The following is a 22677-nucleotide window of genomic DNA, read 5'->3' on the forward strand; positions in this document are numbered from 1 at the left end:
AAAAATAGGAGAGACATTCAAATTTTTTATTGCCACTAGAGTATAAAATGATATTGTACTTAGCCATATAAAGTTTATACCTTGTATGCTTGTTACTCTCCTTAGATGCGATAATCATTAATCTTTTAACAAATAATTGACCACATGTAATATTGAAATTGTTTTTCCTCAAAAAGCAGCATAAAAACCCTAATATTTTATGCATAGAATATGATTTTGCTCTGGGAAAGAAATGATTTTATGCTTTCTATGTAAGAACTGATCTTTTGCTCCCTGTTCTTTCCACAGGAAGATCTCCGCTTATGGATCCCTGAAAACATTCAGAAAAAAGAATGTGTTTATTTTATTGAAAGTTCACAGTTGTCAGATTCTGGGTAAGAAAACTACTCTGATTAACTTTATCACCAGGAAAATTTCAAATTTCAACTAGAATTATCAGGGAGGTTTAGACTAAGTAAAGGCTGGAATGTTGGAACATTTTACCTTAGAAAGCTGTGATACTGCAGACAATCCCAACAATATTTCAGCAAGGGGAAAATTGCCACAAAACACATAATTGGAGGCAGCTTTTGATATTTTACATGTTGACAGAAAAGCTTATTGCTTCTTTTTACAAAGGAATGATGTTTATGAATTTAATTTCAGGGAAAAACATGATGAAGGATTATGCTAAACTATTTTCAGTCAAATGGAAATGATTAAAAGGTTAAGGAGCACTGGAATATTTTAGAAAAATCATGTGGTATTATTTTTAAAAGTGAGAAACGAGGCTCTAATGTGTATAAACAAATAAAATTGACATGCCTAAAATATTCAAATAACACTTGAAATGCAAGTAAATAAACGTAGTATAGGCATATTGAGCAGTGCTGATGCTTACTTTTGTAATGATTGGGAATTTAGAGAACTCCAGTAGTTAACACAATCTGATGTTTTGAATGGCATCTTACAGAATTCCCAACCAGTTTACCACTTGCTACTTTATTCTTGCTGTCTAATTAAAATGGTTATAAGCACATCGGATATTTCAAAATAATTGTTCATATACAATTACAATACAATACAATACAATAGTAGAGTTGGAAGGGACCTTGGAGGTCTTCTAGTCCAACCCCCTGCCTAGGCAGGAAACCCTATACCGTTTCAGACAAATAGCTATCCAACATCTTCTTAAAGACTTCCAGTGTTGGGGCATTCACAACTTCTGGAGGCAAGCTGTTCCACTGATTAATTGTTCTCACTGTCAGGAAATTTCTCCTCAGTTCTAAGTTGCTTCTCTCCTTGATTAGTTTCCACCCATTGCTTCTTGTTCTACCCTCAGGTGCTTTGGAGAATAGTTTGACTCCCTCTTCTTTGTGGCAACCTCTGAGATATTGGAATAATGCTATCATGTCTCCCCTAGTCCTTCTTTCTCTTAAGCTAAACATACCCAGTTCCTGCAACCGTTCTTCATATGTTTTAGTCTCCAGTCCCCTAATCATCTTTGTTGCTCTTCTCTGCACTCTTTCTAGAGTCTCCACATCTTTTTTACATCGTGGCGACCAGAACTGAATGCAGTATTCCAAGTGTGGCCTTACCAAGGCATTATAAAGTGGTATTAACACTTCACGTGATCTTGATTCTATCCCTCTGTTGATGCAGCCTAGAACTGTGTTGGCTTTTTTGGCAGCTGCTGCACACTGCTGGCTCATATTTAAATGGTTGTCCACTAGGACTCCAAGATCCCTTTCACAGTTACTACTACTGAGCAAGGTACCACCTATACTGTACCTGTGCATTCCGTTTTTGTTGCCTAAATGTAGAACCTTACTCTTTGAACAAACCTTAAATTTGAACAATCTATTTTGTGCTGATTGTGCCTGCAAATATCGCAACAGTTTGCACACTTCAAAATATGTCGTGTTTGTCAAGCTCTGTATTTGTCATGTGAGACCTGGTAATGTGGGCATAGAGTGCTTGTATAACTATATTCAACATAAACACAGTATTAGATGCAGCAGTGAATTCAGCTCAAGTTCATTTTAGTGATTGGAGTCTCCTTTATTCTAACCTCCATGTTTCTTTTATGTGGTTTATGTCACTGTAGCACTTTCAATATGTATTTTTAGTTACTTTTGCTTTTGTTCAGGAAAGTGGCATGTGAATGTGGTTATCTCAGGGAAGAGCACTTAGAGGAAGCCATAAAACCTGTCATGTTCCAAGGGAAGGAATGGGACCCCAGAAGACATGTCCAGGAAATGCCAACAGATGCCTTTGGGGACATTACTTTTACAGGCTTGGGGCAAAAAGTTGGGAAAGTAAGTTAACAGGTGATTGAAAGTGAACCTTCAAGGAAGGTAGTCCTTGGCCTGCCCTACGACCATAATTCAGCCCAACATTTCTGTTGTTAAGCAAAACATTTGTTAAGTGACTTTTGCCCCATTTTATGACCTTTCCTGCACAGTTGTTAAATGAGTCACTGCAATAACAGGGTTGTTAAGTGAATCTCGCTTCACAATTGGCTTTGCTTGTCAAAGGTTTACAAAAGGTGATCATATGACCCTGGGGACCTCTGCAACTGTCATAAATATGACTTGGTTGTCAAGTGTCTGAATTTTGATCACATGACCATGGGGATCTTGCAATGGTTGTAAGTGTGAAAAATTGTCATAAGTCACTTTTTTTCAGTGCCATTGTAACTTTGAATGGTCACTAAATGAACTGTTGTAAGTCAAGGACTACCTGTAGTTGGTTTTCTGAAATTGTATATACTGCTGAACTTTATGTACTTATCAACTTTTCAGAAGTTATAAGACCAAACCACAGATATCTTGTATCATTTCTGGATTTATTACCTATAATTTAGGGCTATGGTATATAGTGCATCAGATTCATAGCATTCACATAGCATTCTTGACAATGCCTTAAAGCAGACCCATTTTGTTTCAGATTCATGCAGTTTCAGTGCAATCCTAGGAAGGAATGCCTTTGTTCTAAAGCAAGGGAGTCCAACCTTGTCAACTTTAAGAGCTGTAGACACCTTGTTTTAAAGAGTTACTGAAATACATGTCCACACCAATGCTTCTTCCAATTCACTGCTTTCTCTTAAATCTACAGCAGAACACTGTATATCCCAACTAGAAGATCCTTAATTGTATCTTTAAATAGCATGTTCTATAAACTCCCTGCCACCCCATTAGAATGAACTATCTTATCCTCATTTAGATTTGCTCAGAGAAATGGGAAAGTAGAAAGTAAAGAGTTGCCTCTAATGAGGATACCAGACAAGATTTCTCTGGACAGTTTTCAGAAGATTCCCTCTATTGTTTCCTATTGCATCAATATTCCTTATACACTGCACTATCTGTTTGAAATATTGCATTGATTGACAAGATTCAAGTCATTTTGAATAAGAAATCCCACATAGTTCCGTTTGGGTCTTAACATGATTGATGGTTCTGGACATGATTGCGTCGTGACCACTATCTGAAATGTTCATATATTCCTCCTATGTTTTATTTCTTTTTTGTAGTATGTGCGAGTCTCTTCCAGCACTTCTCCAAAAACACTTTACCAGTTGATTACACAGTACTGGGGGCTTGATATACCCAACCTCTTAATATCAGTGACAGGAGGAGCTAAAAATTTCAGCATGAAGATGAGACTGAAGAATATATTCCGTCAGGGACTTGCCAAAGTGGTACAAACAACAGGTAAAGCAATCACTGGCCAAAACTAATAGTGTATGGTGAAGTTTTATTTCCTTATCTAAACTATTGTAGCTTTCAGCCCAGATGGGATCCTAAAGCAATCTACGATACTTAAAAGCACACAAAATACAATCATTACTTGAAGTGAAAATCGGGAGCTAAGTTTAGATTTTTAAAAAAACACAGCAGAGGGTCAAAAATTGCTGACCTAACCTAAAACTTTGGCACAGGTTCTGCTTTAAAAATAAATAAAACATTTTCTCATGGTCCAGAGGAAAAAAATAGAGAAATAAAGCATCTTGTCTATTTTATACACTTAGTTGTTGGGATCTTTGTTCTACAGGTGCCTGGATCATCACAGGTGGTTCTCACGCTGGTGTGATGAAGCAAGTAGGGGAAGCACTCCAGGATTTTATTTTGAGCAGCACCTATAAAGGCGAGATTGTCGCTATTGGCATTGCATCCTGGGGGACAGTACACAACCGTAATAGCCTCATCTGCCGCACGGTGAGCCAAAAGGATTTTCAGACCATGCTATTAGAAGAATTAGTTCATAGTACAACTTCATACGAATTTATCTTGAAGAAAAGGGTGTTGTAGATAGATTGAGATGAGAGATAATACATACAGTACAGCATCTCTTGTACAACTTTGTATTTCTTTATACTATTAAGGATGTGAAGAAAGACAATGGTGAGATACAAACAATTCTAGGCTCTGAGTTTCTATATCTTTGGTACCTATTTGGGTGTAGCTCAGCACTATAATAGTTTTACTTACTGTGTCCTATCACATATAGGAAGAGAACCTTATAGAGTTGGATGGCATTTTTATTTTTAGTCTTGATAAAAAGCATTCTATTCCAGAAGGCAAAAAGTAAGAGCCATGAAACAAACTGGGAAAATGCCATTGTGATTCTTAGCATTTCATTTATTATTAATTTGATTATCTGCAGGCTGGATCTATGCTTCACCTAGTTTCTTCATATGGCTAGAGATGATATGAATGTTTATGGAAGGAATAGTATTCACTTTTAATGGAGGTGATGTTCCCTTGCCTAAAGAGGGTATATCTTGATCCACCAATGTTAGACAATTTCCATATGTTAAAGAAGCTGTTGTAGAAGATCGTTGGACAAGAGATACAAAGGATCTATCAGGCATGAAAGACTATGAAGGTTCAATTAAATTGATTTATCGCTAAAAAAAACTACTACGCATGCCCAAGATGGTGTCCTGTCGTGTTAGAGGAGAGCTTTGGGGAGATGGCTGTCCTTCTTGGGGCTTGCAGGGGTACCCTATTCCATCGTTGGTTCCAGGTCCAGCTATGAGAACTTCCTGGGACCTCGGGGATACCCTTGACCTGCGATGTCCTGCCTTATAGCCGGAACATCGTGAGTGAAATGGGGCGGTTAGCGGTGAAAGGAGAATGGAGAGCGTCGGCGGCTGCCGGCGTGGGTGTGGTCAGCAGCTGCGGCGGGACGCCCGGCCTGGGGTCTCTGCAGCCGGCGTGGGTATGGTCGACGGTGGGGTGGGACACCCAGTCTGGGGTCTCTACAGCTGCTGCTCCCCACGCCGTGGTGTTATCCTGGTTGCTCCCCCCTCCCTTCTTATGAACATGATAAATTAGATCAGCGGGGGGGGGGGGCTGAGGCAGCTGGCATGGATACTAACGCCAGCGGAAGATGGCTTCGGGAGTTGGCGTGGGCGCGGTTGGAGTGGGGGGACTTAGTTGTGCCCTCCCCCCGGTATTACCACCGTTGCCTTCAATACTATCATTTGGGAAAGCTACCAAGCCTTTATTTTTTCAACAAATCTTTGGAGACTAAATAATTACAGTTTCCAGTCAACTTTTAATTCCCTTGCAATCATTATGTTTTAAATATTTGATTTATATTTATGATTCCGAGTTAGAGTTATACTTTAAAAAATCTCAGATTTTATTCTAATTAAGCTGCACAGAATTTGTGTAAAGTGCAAGATATGGCTTATATAAATAAATAAGGAACAAGGTTTTGCTTTTCTGAGTTATTTGAATGAAAATTTGTGCATGGAAATTCTAACTCAAGCAAATTTAGAACTCCAGATAAGAGAGACAGCTGGTGTGGCAAGTAAAGTGTTAGGTTGGCATCAGGAAAACCTTGATGTCAGGTTGTCATCAGCCATTGATACTTTCTGGCTATCTTTAGATCAGCCATTAATTCTCAGTAAAGAAAAACAGGGTGATTGTGGGGAAAAGTAGGAGGTGGGAATGGTATAACCTCGCTTTTTACTGCTGGAAGATGGGTTATAAATCTGCTAAATAAATATATAAATTTGTATGGTATTTTTTCCAACCTGTTTATTTTTAGGGTAGCTTCCCTGCAGAATATATTTTGGATGAGGAAACTCAAGGAAGCCTTTCTTGCCTGGACAACAATCATTCACATTTCATTCTGGTGGATGATGGGACACATGGGAAATATGGGGTGGAGATCCCTTTGAGGACCAAACTTGAGAAATACATTTCAGAGCAAACCAAGGTGAAAGAAGGTAATGGCAGCTTGTTGCTGGTAAAAATGTTATACACCAAGAACATTAAAATATTTTTGCATAGACTCTATTGCTGATCACGGCATCTGGATCAACTCCGATGAATTCTCCACTTAAATCTTGCTGATTTCAAATAAGAAATTTACAGTATGTACTCAAAAAATCTAGAATCCTAGGATGAATAACTAAATTTCTTTATCAAATAAAATTCAACACACCTGCAAGATATCAAGTTGGGAATGTTATAAGGGGGTATAATTAGGAGAGTACAGACAGTCCTTGACTTATTACCACAACTGAGACCAGAATTTAATTGCTAATCAAGGTAGTTGTTAGAACTTCTTATGGTATGATTGTTAAGAGAACCATTGCAGTTGTTAAGTGAATCACATGGTTATTAAATGATCTGGCTTCCCCCATCTGGCTTCCCCACTTTGCTTGTTGAAAGCTGGTTTGGATGGTTGCAAATGAGTATCTCATGACATAGGATGCTGCAACTGTCGTAAATATATGCTGGTTGCCAACTTCGCAACATTTGATTATGTGACTGTAAGGATGCTGTCACAATCGTAAGTGTAAAAACTGGTTGCAAATGAAATTTTTCACTGCTGCTGGAACTTTGGTCAATAAGTGAATGATTGTAAGTCAAGAACTATCTGTACTGCTGTTGGAGATGTAAATTATAATATCTTCATACTGTGTCTCTTGTAATATGTAATTTCTTCCATTAAGTTTCACAATCTGAGAAGACTCACTAATTCTGATGCCAAATTATTAGGAACTTTGTAGATACGGAAACGTAATTAAATGATGAAAAGATAAGGATCAATAATAAATAATTTGTCAATTTTATAAAATAAGTTGGGTTTCTGTTTTAAATGTTCATTAACCTACTATTTATGCTATTTTTTTCCTAAAAAAATAAAGGGACTGACTACTAGAGACAGACTAGAGACCTACAACTCTCAGTAACCTGAGTGGGTTTATTTTTATGGTATTGCTATAAAATAACTAGTGTGTTATTGTTTTCTAATCTATTTTTTTAGAATCCTGTCACTAATTAGTTTCATATCTGCCAATCTGGATCAATATCTGTGTGCATCGCAATATCCAGCTGAAATGAATACCGGAATAGGAGGAGGACACCCAAATACATGGACAATTAACTGAGCCTTTTATTTTCTTTTTCCACAGGAGTTGCCATTAAAATACCTATTGTTTGTGTAGTGCTGGAGGGTGGACCTGGGACTCTTGATGTAAGTACTCTCTAGGCTGTCAGGGTAACTGGGTGGTTATGAAGGCAATAGGGGTGTATGGAGTTCTTGCTAGTTCCTAAGAAAGTATATCACAGGGAGGAGATTCTAAGAGAAGGATAGTTAGGAGTTTGTTGTAGTATAAGGTTTTGAATTATGGTAGTTGCTCAAGAGAAATGAAAGCAAGTTCAGATCCTGTTGAGTTCTCAATGAGCTAAAAAGACAAGAGGAATCATTGTAGACAAGGGGAAAATGACAAGCCAGTCATGCTTATATTGGTGATTATAGAATCATAGAGCAGAAGGAGGGTCATTTAGCCACTCAACCCCATGACCCCGAACTGAATATAAATCCTAATTAAAATATTCTAGGCAGTTGTCTTTGCCTTGCCTCCATATGAACATATCCAACAAAGAATGCCCACCATCTCTTTTTAATATTAGTTCAACTTTGTTAGAGAGAGTAAATTTTAACATAACATTACATTAAAATGTGCTTTCTTATAATTTAATGTCTTTTATATAATATTCTTTTGTGGATTTGAAGAAAATGATCAAATTTCAACCCTTATCTTTTCTTCAAAGCTAAGCATGCCCCATTCCTTCAAGCTCTCCTCATAGGAATTACTTGCTAACTATTATTTTCCATAATTTGAAACCTCTTATGTTGACTATAGTACTTGAAAGTTGAATTTGCCCTTTTTGCAGCCACACTGCTATTGCCAGAACTCTTTCACAAGTATTATTATCTAAATATATATTTATGCATTTGATTTTTTGATTAGTTAGTAGAAAAACTTCGCAATTGTTTCATTAAATTTCTATTTCTATGGGCTGCTATTTTCAGCCCTTTTCTAAATTACAGTCAACACAATCATTTCAACCATTATTTGTTTCCTAGCTACTCCACCCAGTTTGACTCATCTGCAAATCTTTATCCAAATAATTTAAAATGTTCAAGAATAGATTATAAGGCTGCAATCATCACCGCCTTCCAGTTAGATGAGAAACCGTTAACTAATTAATTATAATTCTTGAAATAAGTTTTTTGACCCAGTTACTGAATGTATAGTATCTACTTACAGTAATTATATTGCCTTCTAGTCCACATTGAACTAACTATTCATAATATCATAGAGTATTTGGCCCAATATTTTGCTAAAATTGATAAATATTACCAAGCACTCCATTATTGATACTTAACTGTAATCAAAATGTTGTCCAAACAATACAATTAATTAATTGATTAAGTTAACCTTGAAAATTTATTTCTGATGAATCTATAGTGTACTGGCTTGCTTGTGGTTGCAGCTTTATAAAAAATATAAAGCTGAAATCTACGTGGGTTGGGAGAGTTTTCTTTTTCACTAATTCAAATAAGCTGCAGATAATGAAAACAGCAAAATCTGTAGGTCCTCCAGAAGGATATTGACATTGGTACTGCCACTTAATTCAATGGCAATATGAAATTACGTGGCCTCAAATGCTGACTTACTCCAATTATTTTTTTCTGCAGACAATCTATAATGCAATCAACAATGGCACACCATGTGTGATTGTGGAAGGGTCTGGTCGAGTAGCCGATGTCATTGCTCAAGTGTCTAATCTCCCCAGTCATAAAATAAGTATTTGCCTAATTCAGAAAAAATTGAGTATTTGTTTCAAGGACAGCTATGAATTGTTCACAGAGAACAAGATTGTGGAATGGACTAAAAAGGTAAGTTTGACCATCCCAATCATTATTCAAATTTTGTTGACATTGTGTCATAAGGAACTCATGAACCACATTGATATTTGCATGATATAGAACAGCGATGGCGAAACTTTTTTGGCTCGCGTACCATAAGTGGGGGGAGCACTGGGGGGGTCGTGTGCGGGCGTGCTGCACCCATAATGCAATGCGCAACCCCCCAGTGCGCATGTGCGCACTACAGGCACGACCCCCCATTTTTACATGCTTTTTTCGCCCTCCCCAGGCTGCAGAGGCTTTATAGGGGAGGGCGAAAACAGCCTCCTCCACACACACACCCGGACGCCCTCCAGAGGCATCAGGGAAGCCTCCAGACGGTTCCTGAAGCCTTCAGAGCACTCAAAACGACCCTCTGAGCAAACAGGAAGTCACTTCCAATTTGCTTGGAGGGTCATTTTGAGCGCTCCGAAGGCGTCAGGGAAGCTCATGAAGCCTCCGGAGGGCCTCTGGGGGGGAGGGGGAGGCTATTTTCGCCCTCACCAGGCTCCTATAAAGCCTCTGCAGCCTGGGGAGGGCAAAAATGGCTTTAAAAAGGGTGAATTCAGCTGGCCAGCGCGCACATGCGCGCTGGCCAGCTGACAGGGCAGCGCCTCTTGTGCCCTGACAAATGGCTCCGCGTGCCACCTGTGGCACGCATGCCATAGGTTCGCCATCACTGATATAGAGGATATAAATTGGGAATACATCGCTCACACATCCCTTTATGGACCCTTTCAAGATGGCTGTTACCTTTCCATGATTCCTGAGGGAAAGCTTACTATATTAGAAGCCTGTATTTGATCAGAAGTGAAATAGCATTGATCCTAGTTGATGTATTTGACAAAAGAGCCCTTTCAGGTGGTGGCACTGTGGAGGTAGGATAGAAGAAAGCAGTAATTGAAGCCTGTATCGATGTGGCTCTTAGATAAGGTTTCTACATTTAGTGTAGCCTGTTGTATTAGGAGAAAGAAAGATGGAAAAGTGAGTGCTGGAAAAAGCGAGAGAGAATGGATAGCGTTTTCCTCTTCTGAGTCAGTCTCTGCTTTGCTTCAGCCTCTTCCATTGTTTCCTAACAGAGCAGACTCCAGGCAATTACTGTTGCAGGAATATGGGCTTCCTTTCATGGGAGGCAGAAGCCAGATATGTGTTCTGATTCAAATATCTTAAGTTGGCACAGCTCAAGTTGGCAGCAAATGTCTTGAGTTGGCACCAAATAGATAAATGTAACCAGCATGGCATTTTGACCATAAACTCAGCTTGTCGGGCTCTTACCTTATCTACACACTTATTGGTAGCTTTAGGTAACTGGTCTTCTGTCAGCCTTGTGTGCTCAGGATACACTAGTCTCCTATAAACAGAAATTGTGACTTTTTTCACTTTTATGTACGTATATGAAGTGTTTCACTACTTGAATTAACAAGTATGAAAGTATTCCTATTTCCTCAGTCCAAAGGGGCTTTCATTATGTGTTAGGAAGAACAGAGAATCAGTTTCAGGGTTTAAGAATAAAAACAAGGATGATTATTCTTATTTGAAAGTATAAAGGTGAAAAAGTTGAAAATTAATTCTTGCATGAAATAAAATTGTGACAGATCGGTTTATTAGAATTGTATATTATTGTTTTCTTTTCAGATCCAGGATATTGTACGAAACAAGCAGCTCCTGACCATCTTCAGAGAAGGCAAGGATGGACAGCAAGATATTGATGTGGCCATTTTGCAAGCAATGCTCAAAGGTGAAAGCAGCAATTACTAAATTAAGTTACATAACCGGGGCTCATTTTAATAATAATAATAATAATAATAAACTTTAATTTATAAACTGCACCCTTTCCTAAACAGGACACGGGGCTGTGTACAGTCATATTAAAACAGTATGAATACAAAATATAGATATACTTGAATATACAAATAGGTAAACGGAGGAGGTAGGATATGCACTGTACAATATTTAAATTAAAATACAAATAAACATTAAAATTACCCTTAAAAACTACCCAATAAGATGTTTGCCAGGAGGTTAAAAATGGGACTATAAATCAGTTAAGCCAGCTAATTGGAACAGGTGGGTCTTAAGCTTCTGTTGGAAGGAGCGGAGGTCGGTAGTAGTTCTAATATCGGGGGGGAGGTCATTCCAGAGGGTTGGGCCCATCACAGAGAAGGCTCTGCTCCTGGGCGCCGCCCGTTCACACTGCTTAGTGGACGGCACTCGGAGGAGTCCCTCCCTGTGGGAGCGGATTGGTCGCAGGGATGTGTGAGGTGAGATGCGATCCCGCAGGTAAAAATTTTGAAGAGAGAGTTGGACTTATTGGACCTAAATGCTCTTTTTCAATTCTACGGAAGCAGGATAAAATGGCCCAAAATCCTGCCTATTACCATAAGCAGTGGTAAAACTGTTGCCCAATATCACACTCTGAAGTGGTGACATTGCAAATAGAGGTTGAATAATAAAACCTAGAAAACTAGAAGGCAATTTAGCAGAAATGCCTAAATGTTTTATTTGTTTGGTAGATTGTTAACTGTAATAGGCAGCCTGGGATTTTACAAATACGTTGTTTGGACTATTATCTGGAAACCTAGTTATTAGAATATGCCAGGTTGCCTATCCCTACTCATTATTCTCATGGCTAATAGAGACTTGATTAGCAACTTTTTCAGAACAAAATTGTAAAATCCTCATTTATTTGATTGTACAAAATGTATAATTAAAAATACATTAGCACGAAAACATGCTTTCTTAGCAGCAGCACTAGATATACATTTATGGTAGAAATTCTTTTTCTGCCTGGAACAAACTTGTGGAAATCAGTGTTAGGTATTGTACATATGAGATACATTTCCAGAACCATTGCCCGGAGGAGAATCCTGATCCTGGAGCACATCTGCATTGCGAGACAAATATTTCTATTTTCCTAAAGTTTCCTGCTGGGTTCTTGAATTATGTAAATAGAAGTGATGGAATGTAGTCTGCATTCCCAGGAGGGAGGGAGTGCATTCCAGAGGAGCAAGACTCAGCTCAGACAGTTTGTGTAAGAGAAATAAGGTGAAGATAGCTCCTCCCCAATAGTTCCCAGAATATATGCTTTATATCAGGTGTGTCAAACTCAATATCATTGAAGGCTGCATCAGGGTTGTGTTTGACTTTGAGGGGCTGGGATGGGCATGGCCAGCTCGACATCACTTGTGTTGGGGGTGCCCGTGGTGGCCCAAGTGTTCTGCCGGTGAAAACAGGCTCCCGAGTTCCGTTTTCAGCTGTGATGGCCTCCTGCAACCCTTCCCGAGCTCTGTTTTTGCTGGCAGAGTCACTGTGGACCAGTCCTTTGCTGTTTCCAGGGAAGCCCTGCGGGCCAGATCTAATCACCCCACAGGGCAGATTTGGGCACCCGGGCCTTGATTTTGACATCCCTACTTGTTGTGGCCCAGCAGTGTCCGGCTGAGCTGTTGGTGGACTCTGACAGCTCAGACCATTATGGGACTGTTCTGGAGGATAAGGAAGACTCTGGAGGGTGTTTGGAGTCAGAGCAGGAACTAGAGAGGCCTGTTGGCACCAAGTGGCATCTGAGTCAGGGAGCAGTAAGGAGGAACAGAGGGAGGTTGTCCCTGATATGCGTATGCGTAGAATTGATAGGAGAAAGGAACAGCTGTGGAGAAGACGTCATAGAAGGAAGTAAGGTCAGCTGGCTAAGGGTGTGGCCCCTCCCAAAGAGTTTATAAGTAGAGCGACGGGAGGGGAATCTTTGCAGAAACAACAGTCCATTATCTGAACCATTTAGAAAGCATTCTGTGAGTTTAATCTTGGGTTCTTGAAGATAACTTTCTAGGCTCCTAGCCAAGGGGTGGCTTTATCTATGTAATTAGTCGTGGCAGACAGCCAAGCCTGTGTCTGCATATTCATTGGAATCACGGGACAGAACACTACTGTACATGGATGGTAGTTTAATTTGTCAAGTATATGACTATAGGAATGGAACAAAAAGAAATCTGCTTGGAAGAATCAAAACATGCCTTGGTTTTTGGAGTGTGGCAATAATCCAGTAAATAACACTGTGCTGCAGTCCAAACCTTTTCTTGATTTTTCCTTCTGTTGTAGCCTCACGGTCCCATGATCACTTTGGCCATGAAAACTGGGACTACCAGCTGAAGCTTGCAGTGGCATGGAACAGAGTGGATATTGCCAGGAGTGAGATTTTCACTGAAGATCATGAATGGAAGGTGGGGAAACTTCAGGTCATGCTAATAGTGAGCATGTCCTCTGCTACCTATGTAATTACAGGATGATATTAGATTAGGTTTGACAGCAAGCTTGTCAATTGAGACCTTCCTTGCACTGCAATCATTCTGTGCATCTTTGCCTCTCAGAACATGATCTGCAGTATATCGTCCTGATGTACAAATTTATATATATATACCGTATTTTTCAGAGTATAAGATGCACCGGAATATAAGACGCACCAAGGTTTTGAAGAGGCAAATTTTTTAAAAAGTAGGTAGGTAGATAGAGGGATAGAGAGGGAGTGAAAGAGAGAGAAATATAGTAGGGAGAGAGGGAGAGTAGTTAGGTAGCTAGGTAGATAAAGGGATAGAGAGAGAGAGAAATAGAGAGAGAGAAATACAGTAGGTAGGGAGGGAGAGGGAGAGAGTGCAGGTAGGTAGGGAGAGGGATAGAGAGAGAGAAATACGGTAGGTAGGGAGAGAGAGGGGGTAGATAGGTAGTTAGGTAGATAGAAGGAGAGAGAAAAAGAGAGAAATACAGTAGATAGGTAAGGACAGAGAGAGAGTAGGTAGGTAGATAGAGGAAGGGAGAGAGAGAGGGTAGATAGGTAGGTAGGTAGATAGAGGGAGAGAGAGAAAGAGAGAAATACAGTATATAGGTAGGGAGAGAGAGAGTAGGTAGGTAGGTAGGTAGATAGAGGGAGGGAGGGAGGCAGCAAGAGAGAAATATAGTAGGTAGGTAGGAAGAGAGAGACAGTAGGTAGGTAGGTAGATGTTTCCAGGTGTATTTATCCATGTGCTGGAGAAGGAAATCACTGACAATCTGCAGCACCTAAGACTTGTTTCTGCTGGCAAAGCACTTGATCAATCTAATTCTCATCAATCACTCTAACTAAAGAGCTTTCTGAAAGGAAAAAAAAGTTTTTGCACTCTGCACACCTCCCAAAAATGGCCCGTTTTTTGTGAAAATGGGCCCGTTTTTTTTTTAAAAAGAGAGGCATGAATAGCCTTGGGGCTTGCAGAGTGCTCCTGCGGGGGTGGGGGGACAAAAACAAGCAAAAAACAGCCCATTTTTGCAAAAACGGGCCCATTTTGTGTCAAACAAATTGCATGCATAGCCTTATGGAGGCTTATAGAGTGCTGCTGGGGGGTGCAAAAATGGCTCTGAAAAATACGGTAATATTAAGCTATTTGTTTGATGAGAGGGAATCCATCGCAAGAAATAAGGCTAATTTGAAATTATGGCTTGCTTCTGGTCAATGAATTCTGATTTATAATATCATGGTAAGTTCTATCTGAACCCACAATTTTGGTTAATTCTCCCCCCCCCCTCTTCTAGATACTTTGAGGAAGAAACAAACCAGAAAGTGATGTAGCAAACTAAAGTCAGTTGGCTCATTGGCAAGACTCTGATTACAATTTTTTAAACAAGCCATAGGAAAATCAGCCATAGTTTAGCATCATTTATAGATACAATCCCCTTATATCACCGATTTACCAAGTTATTTACCGAACATTTCTTTTCCAGTCTTAGTACTAACGTAATGCACATTTAGTACTTGTGTAATATACACTGTGTAATTGTCTATAATTAGTTGCTTCTTGAAATAGGACACAGTTGCTGATGTTATAGACATTGTCCTTAGATGTTGTCCTGGCCTTTATGTTTGTACATCAAACAAAAGACTTTTAAGAGAGTATTTTTGCTGTAGACAAAAATACTATGCTCTGTCAGCACCAGTACAGCTTGTATATGAATGCATGTGGATGAGAAGTAAATGTGGGCTAAATGGTAATGAGAATAGCTGAATATTGGGTGGCCAATTCCATCCTCTTATCTTTTTTTTCTTTTTGCTTTCTCTGCTGCAGGGAATGACTTATATCTGCCATTATCAGATGCTGACCTGAGTCATGCATGCTTCCTCCCTTCCTTTGCACTTCTCTTTTTATTCCTTTCCCTTTTCTCCCTATCACAGGGAGAGCAGTTTTACTTGTGTTGACATTGTCTCATTCTGGTTGTTTTCCTGGCTTAACAGCCTTTTGATCTACATCCAATGATGGCAGCTGCCCTCATAGCAAACAAGCCAGAGTTTGTGAAGCTGTTTTTCGAGCAAGGTATACAGCTGAAGGAATTTGTTACCTGGGATACTTTACTTTACCTCTATGAAAACATGGCAACCTCCAGTGTCTTCTACGGGAAGCTGCAGAAGGTGTTGCTGGAAGAGAAGGAGCGTATCGCCATTTCCAAAATGCCAAGGATGCAGTTGCATCATGTATCCCAGGTGCTGAGAGAACTGCTGGGAGAGTTCACACAACAGCTGTATCCAAAGCTAAAGAACACTGAGAAACATCATCTCCCCATTCCTGTGCCCCAGAACAAGGTACCATGCGTTTTTATGCTAGCAATCCCTTAAACCTTCCATGGCTCTTGGATTTCAACACAGAACTGTAGAGCAGTTCATTCCTCTACCCCTCTGCTTCCATTTTCTTAATACATTTTATTAAAAGTTTTAGAGAGAACATAAAAACAAACAGAAGCCAATAGAGAGTGAAAGAAGCAAAGGAAAGCGAGACAGGCTAAAGTGTGAAAAAATAGTCAACGAAAAGAAATAGAAAAGTGTAAAAATAATGAGAAATCCCTAAGCAAAAGTGAGGAGTGTCTGCATTTCTACTAAATTACCATAAAATGGGAACTCATGAGAAAAAAGAAAAGAAAAAGTGAACGAAAGGAGAATGGAATTGAGTAGTCTAACTGCTGGAGCATTCTGCAACACTTGCTGTATTCATTTGGCCTATTCAGGTTTCATTTGCTGTATTCACTTCCATTGTCTGTACTCCATCTACTCCCTGATTTATTCCAAGACTGAAAGCATAAAAGGCCTTGTGCTAAAACCCCTTTATTATAACTTTCTGATCTCTGTGAAACAACCTTGGAAGACTTAGGCATGGTGAGAATAGATTCACATTTTTCCTCCTGTTTTATAGCACACGAAAAATAGTATTTTTTTTAAATGTGAGAGTTTGGGGAGTGGTGTCAAGATGACCACACCTATCCAATTGGCCACACCCATCCAGTCAGCCACTCCTGCCCGGCCCCCTTGCTCTCATGTGGTCCTCAATGAAATTGAGTTTGACACCCCTGTGCTAAATGGTGAGAATAGATTCACATTTTTCCTCCTGTTTTATAGCACACGAAAAATAGTATTTTTTTTTAAATGTGAGAGTTTGGGGAGTGGTGTCAAGCTGGCCACACCCATCCAATTGGCCACACCCATCTAGTCAGCCACGCCTGCCCGATCCCCTTGCCCTCATGTGGTCCTCAATGAAATTGAGTTTGACACCCCTGTGCTAAATTAACCATGCTGTTTTGGGACACATTTCTTTTTTTCCTGGGCTGCTGCCTCAGTCCTGCCCTTTTATTATTATGAGTGCTTTTTTTATGTAGGTCTTTTGCTCTGTTACCTGACACGGATTGTCTTTCTGAGGATGCTATTTTCTTCCTGTAGGTGCAAGCAGATGCTATTTCCTTAAATAGATGGTATTTCATTTCCCATAGGTGCAAGGGGTACATCTTCAAGCATTCTATAAGCGTTCTGCTGCTCAGGCACCATTCAGCATGGATCCTGTGCGAGATTTACTTATATGGGCAATTGTTCAAAACCGCAAGGAGTTGGCTGATATAATTTGGGCTCAGGTAAATTTTTCTACTTTCAAACCATCTCTACACAGGGCTGAATCCAACTCTTCTGTCTTTGTGATGAAGCTGAAAATGTAGATTAGGTGTGGTAAATGTAGCTTTGTAAATGTTTCCATTGAAAGTTCTTTTTCAGCATCGGTGATTAAGAGAGATTCATCGGTACATAAATGTAACTAGCAATTAGAAGAGTTTTAGTTTAGACACAGATTTACCATTTCAGGGGAAATGGGTCATAGCCAGGATATAGAGCATTGAGGTCGACGATAGCACGATTCCCTGCAATCTGGGAATGTGCATTCTTTCTTCCCAAACAGACTGTCAAAATTAACGCAATCTAGAGACTTCCGGTTCTGGCGGCTACGGCGACGGGCAAGCCTTTGCCCGCTCCCGCTCTCCCGGTGGGCTTCTGGGGGGGCACAGGACGCCCCAGAGAGGCGTCCTGCCGAGGGAGCGGCTCGCGGAGGGCCCTGGCATCGGCGGCGGCTGGTGGGGGCTTCTCCGCTTCGCTCTAGGCACCGGGGAGCAGTTTTGGAGGGCGCGCATGCGTCTCACTCCATGCCGATCGGACAACGCACTTCTGAAGGAAGCAGCGGCGGTATGGTGAGAGGCTTCCTTTCTTCATTCCCTCTCTATTGAATTGATGGAACTTTCAGCGTTTTTAAAAAGTTAATCTTTCGGATTCTTGCTGGAGGTGCGGCTAGAGGGAGGGGGAGTTTCCCCCCCCCTTGGATAAGCGGCTTGAGAAGATTTTGCTTTCGCCCCCAGGGGAAGGAGGAGGGGGGAGAGCCAACTAATGATGCCTCACCCCTGTAAAAGTGACTTTCATTGGACTTAGTTCCAGAACTTATGGGTGAACTGAGAATTTCCTGAACTTTTAAAATTTTGATATGCCTCTGTGCCGAAAGCTGGCAGGGCAAGATGGCACACTTCCGTTGTCTTTATGAACTCTGAAACCTGACTCCACCTTTAAAATTCAGGCTTCCGGTCTTTGTCTCCGTGTCACCTAGAAGAATCTCTTGTGGATTGTTATTTCTTGAACTCTCTGGAGAGAAAATTTCTTCTCTATTGCTAGACTGACTAAAGAAACTCCCAGCTGCTTGGATCTTCTGCCTCCTGAACTCATCTCCCTGCTCTACTTCTTCAGTTGTCCAGTCTCTACTCTGACTGATCTCTCTGCTTCATAAACTATGTCTCCAAAAAGACCACCACCTGGAAAATCTGGCTTTGCTACCTCTGCACCGATATCTGCAACATCCAGTCCTGCCACACAGTCAAAGATTACAGAACTGATGCAACCTAAGAGTACAGAGATGGACTTGCAACAAATGCTTCAGCAACTCATACAGGGCCAGGAAGAAATTAAGAAACAATTAAAGGAAATGAAGGACGAAATTAAAGAGAATCAAGTCCAAATTCATAAGAACTCACAGAGACTGGACCTTGTGGAGGGTGGGGTGGCGGAGGCGAGGGGGGGGGTAGAAGCTTTGCAGAAGGGTAACAAAGAGCTTGATATCCAACAAATGAAAACAGAATTTGAGAGAATGTCCTTTTATCTTAGATTTCAAAATGTTATAGAAGCAGATGGGGAAAACATAAGGGACATCATGACTAATATTCTAGCTGAATTTATACACAAAGACAAACAACAGATGGAATGGGAGATAGACCTGGTCTATAGAGTGAACTCAGCATATGCCAGAACACACAATGTACCCAGGGAGGTCCATATTAAATTTCTTAGGAAATCCACAAGAGACATAATTCTGGGTGTACAAAGGGGGCAAGCATTGACATATCACGACAGGGAGATAACCATCTTGAAGCAGATCCCCCAAAAAATTAGGGAGAAAAGGAAAAATTATTCGCAATTGGTGAATAAATTATACCAGAAAGGGGTGTGGTTTAGATGGTTGATGCCTGAAGGGATGCTGATATTCTGGGAGGAGACAAGAATCAGAATCAATACACCCATAGAGGCTCAGGCCTTTATGGAAAAAAATAAAGCAAACCTAGAAAAAACAGAAGACTCTTCAACGGTCACACAGGACACGGGAGGGGCCGGAGCTCTGCCAGCGGGAGGAGAAGGGGCAACACCAAGAAAGCTCAGATCACAAAAATGAATAAGAAAATCACATTGTTATAAACAGACCGAAAGTAATAATGAAATTATATCTAGATTATATTATCATAACATATAAGTTGATTGAAAATTTTTTATAGAATTAATTGCTGATTTTATACGATTTTATATTAATGTTTTATACATAGATGTATCTTATGAGTTTGGAGGGAGGGGGCGTCTGCCATACTTGCAACTGCCAAAATTTGTATACCATTCCACTTACCCTTTTCCTTATAAATGTTTTAAAAAACCAATAAAATTTTTTGGGAAAAAAAAATTAATGCAATCTACGGAGCCGGAAATATTGTTTTTGTGCTAACTTGTCCTATTGCTTCAGAGCCGAGATTGTATTGCAGCAGCATTGGCCTGCAGCAATATGCTGAAGGAATTATCTAAGGAGGAAAACGACACTGACAGTAGTGAGGAAATGCTAACCCTGGCAGAGAAGTATGAGCATCGAGCTGTAGGTGAGTCTAGGCTGGTTTTGTTGAGGTATTGTTATTACATTGTTCAACCAGGCTTTATTCAGTTCCTTACAGTTTTATTTCGGACAGCTATTCATACACAACTCTTTCAGCTTCAAGCAAAGAACTATAATCAGTGCTACTCCAGCTCCATTAATGTGAACAGCAGCTGCTTTGATTCCAGATAGGACAATTGCCATAGAGTATTTCCGTACTGAACTAATATCATAGTATTTCCCTATTTTGCTTTCCAAAACTTCAAGCAGTAAACAATACCCAAAGAAGGAACGATCAACTAAGGTAAACAACCAAACAGTAAATAACAGCCTAATCAAGGATGAAACCACCAAGACCACTCCCAACACTGACAGGGCAAACATCTAGAATATAAACTGAGAGCAAATCCCACTCCTTTCTCCTTACTGATGATATTACCTAGTTGGGCAATGAGAGGCCTGCAAAAAACAGCCAAACTGAGAGAACACCAAGGACTACAGTAATATTGTCTGGGTTATCAGATAGGCTAATAAGGCTTATCCTGAAGTTATTTTTTTTTAAAATATAGTATTGTTTTTAATAATGATACTTGTGGTGAAGAAAAATAAATGTTACTGACATAAATTACGGATGTCCTTTAATTTCTAGAATAAAGTTCATGAAATTATCTTTCATGATGAGATTGCCAACAAAATACAACTCTTACCTTTCTATTTCTCTTAGCCTTATCTATAAAAATTAGTTACGTAGGCACAGGGAACTTTGTTATCTTTCAATATAAGTTACCTTATAGGCTTTTGAAGCTAAAATGTCTCTGCTCTCCATAGAAAAAATTGGGGCAAAAATGAACTATTTCTCACCTTGCTTTTTTTTCTAGGTGTCTTCACAGAATGTTGTCGGAAGGATGAAGAAAGAGCCCAAAATCTCCTGATCCGGATCTCTGATGCCTGGGGAAAGACCACATGCCTTCAGTTAGCTCTGGAAGGCAAAAACATGAAGTTTGTTTCTCATGGAGGTGTTCAGGTGTGACTTACTTTCTTATACACAGTACTTTTGTTTTTATTCCAAATCAAGGGAAACAAGCCATTGTATTTAATGTGGATCAGATCCTATCTCAACTGTTATATTAAATACTGGGTACCACACATTGAGAAGAATTCAGATGAATTGAAGTAGCTTTAAAAAAAAGAAGCAAGAATCATCAGAGGACTACAAGCTACATAATATAAAAAAGGTGGAAAAAAGTGAGAATATTTATGCTTAGGAAGACTGTGGGAGGATATGATTGTACTCTTTTGAAAATAGGTTACCCAGAAGGTCAAAACTTTTTCTCTATTATACCAGAGTGTAGAATAATGGATTTTAAAAGAAAATAAATAAAAAGTCAGATTCCTATTGAATAATTTTTTAAAACGTGGATCTAAGTAGCTCTTACCAGCCTTATTTATTGTAAGTTGCACAATATGTAGTCTCTGTATATATAACTTTTACTAAGGAATTATTGCATTGCTGAACAAATATCACCCACTATTTCTTTTTCAATTTGATTGCCTTCCTCTGTTACTCCTGTAGTGTTTTTCAACCTGGACAATGGAAGTGAACTTTAACTTCCAAAATTCACAGGAAGCTTGCTGGGGAATTCTGGAAGTTGAATTCAACCTATCTTCCAGGTTGAGAAACACTGTGCTTGGAGGATCTACCTCTCCTAGATGGCAGCACTATATATTTGTCTATGTATTTATATAGACACACACACAAACACCTTACTGTGGCTAAACCGTCAAGAATATCTTAAATGAATATCTTAAATATAATACTGGTGTTTTATTTCCACAACTGCATAAGTGCCTATGTTATTTGCTTCTGTAGCATCATGGTGCAAGATGTTCCGTGCTTTGCACTACCGTACATAAACTCTATACCAGTGAGATAGCATTGGAGAACAAAGAATGATATAGAATTGTTGAGCAGGCAATTGAAGTTGAAGGGGAATATTATATAACGGCATCACTGTTTCATAAGCAGTATTTCTATATTCAGATGATAGCATGACTAATTTCACACCAAACAGACCTAGGTTACATTTTTGACACAATCAACCACATTTCTAAGTAGTAGCACTTTAAAAAAGACATCCAAGAAAAATTCTGAGGGGGAAAAAAACTCTTAAAACTGAAATACAACTTTTAAAAGAGACAACAATGCTATTTTGGAAGCATATGTTTCTAGTCAGAAACATGGAGTCAAGCTATCACTTAGTAGCCCATCATGCCTGGATTGTATTTTTCTAGTTCTGTTGCGGTTTGGGGAGATTCCTTGCTTATATCTCAGCTCAGCATTTTGTATCATGCTTGGTTACACACATGGTGACCTCCTCTGTCCTGCCAGAACACAACCAATGTGTATTGCACAATTAGCTATCCATTACTCAGCCTCATCCTTTTTGGCTTCAGTTCCTTGGTGAGTTCAGTCTCATTCTTCTCGGCAAACCGATTTCCATATCCAGGATATCTAACTCTGAAAATGTCACTTCTCTTTTCAGGGCTTCCTAACCAGAGTTTGGTGGGGAAAGCTGAGTGTCGATAATGGGATATGTCAGGTCATCCTATGTATGCTGTTCTTCCCTCTGCTTTATACAGGCCTCATAACTTTCAGGTACTTGTAGAACTTGACCGTACTGTTTTATGGCAGTACAGGGAGATTTATAGGACTTTGTAACTTCATCTCACCTCCCCACGACGCAAGATAAAAATACCACTAGAGCAAAATTCAGATGTGGCAATCGACTAATTACCCTACTCTTCTCTAAAAAGATGATTAACTTGTATGCTATCTAATATTTACATTTATCACCTTTATACCAGATCAGGGGTAATTTTCTCAATGATAGGAACTGGGTCTGTTGTGGAGGACTAGCCAATAGTTCCTGGCTGTGCTTTGCCCACTCGCCTGCAAGGTTACACGTTGACCGAGACAGCGGTGGGT

General features: G+C 39.8%; 1 protein-coding gene across 1 annotated transcript in view; it reads left to right on the forward strand.

The window, feature by feature from the left end:
• The window catches only part of TRPM2 (transient receptor potential cation channel subfamily M member 2), a 52121-nt gene that overhangs the window by 10496 nt on the left and 18948 nt on the right, over positions 1 to 22677 (forward strand). The window contains exons 3-16 of the mRNA XM_081954276.1: positions 293 to 374; positions 2129 to 2297; positions 3512 to 3692; positions 4033 to 4196; positions 6040 to 6220; positions 7415 to 7476; positions 8989 to 9189; positions 10834 to 10936; positions 13291 to 13412; positions 15449 to 15793; positions 16969 to 17106; positions 19569 to 19698; positions 20570 to 20715; positions 22235 to 22347. Of these exons, the coding sequence (XP_081810402.1) occupies positions 293 to 374; positions 2129 to 2297; positions 3512 to 3692; positions 4033 to 4196; positions 6040 to 6220; positions 7415 to 7476; positions 8989 to 9189; positions 10834 to 10936; positions 13291 to 13412; positions 15449 to 15793; positions 16969 to 17106; positions 19569 to 19698; positions 20570 to 20715; positions 22235 to 22347 (2137 nt within the window). The remainder of the gene's footprint in view (positions 1 to 292; positions 375 to 2128; positions 2298 to 3511; positions 3693 to 4032; positions 4197 to 6039; positions 6221 to 7414; positions 7477 to 8988; positions 9190 to 10833; positions 10937 to 13290; positions 13413 to 15448; positions 15794 to 16968; positions 17107 to 19568; positions 19699 to 20569; positions 20716 to 22234; positions 22348 to 22677) is intronic.

This window comes from Natrix helvetica (assembly GCF_964273705.1).
Source record: "Natrix helvetica genome assembly, chromosome: 5".
Classification (NCBI taxonomy): domain Eukaryota; kingdom Metazoa; phylum Chordata; class Lepidosauria; order Squamata; family Natricidae; genus Natrix; species Natrix helvetica.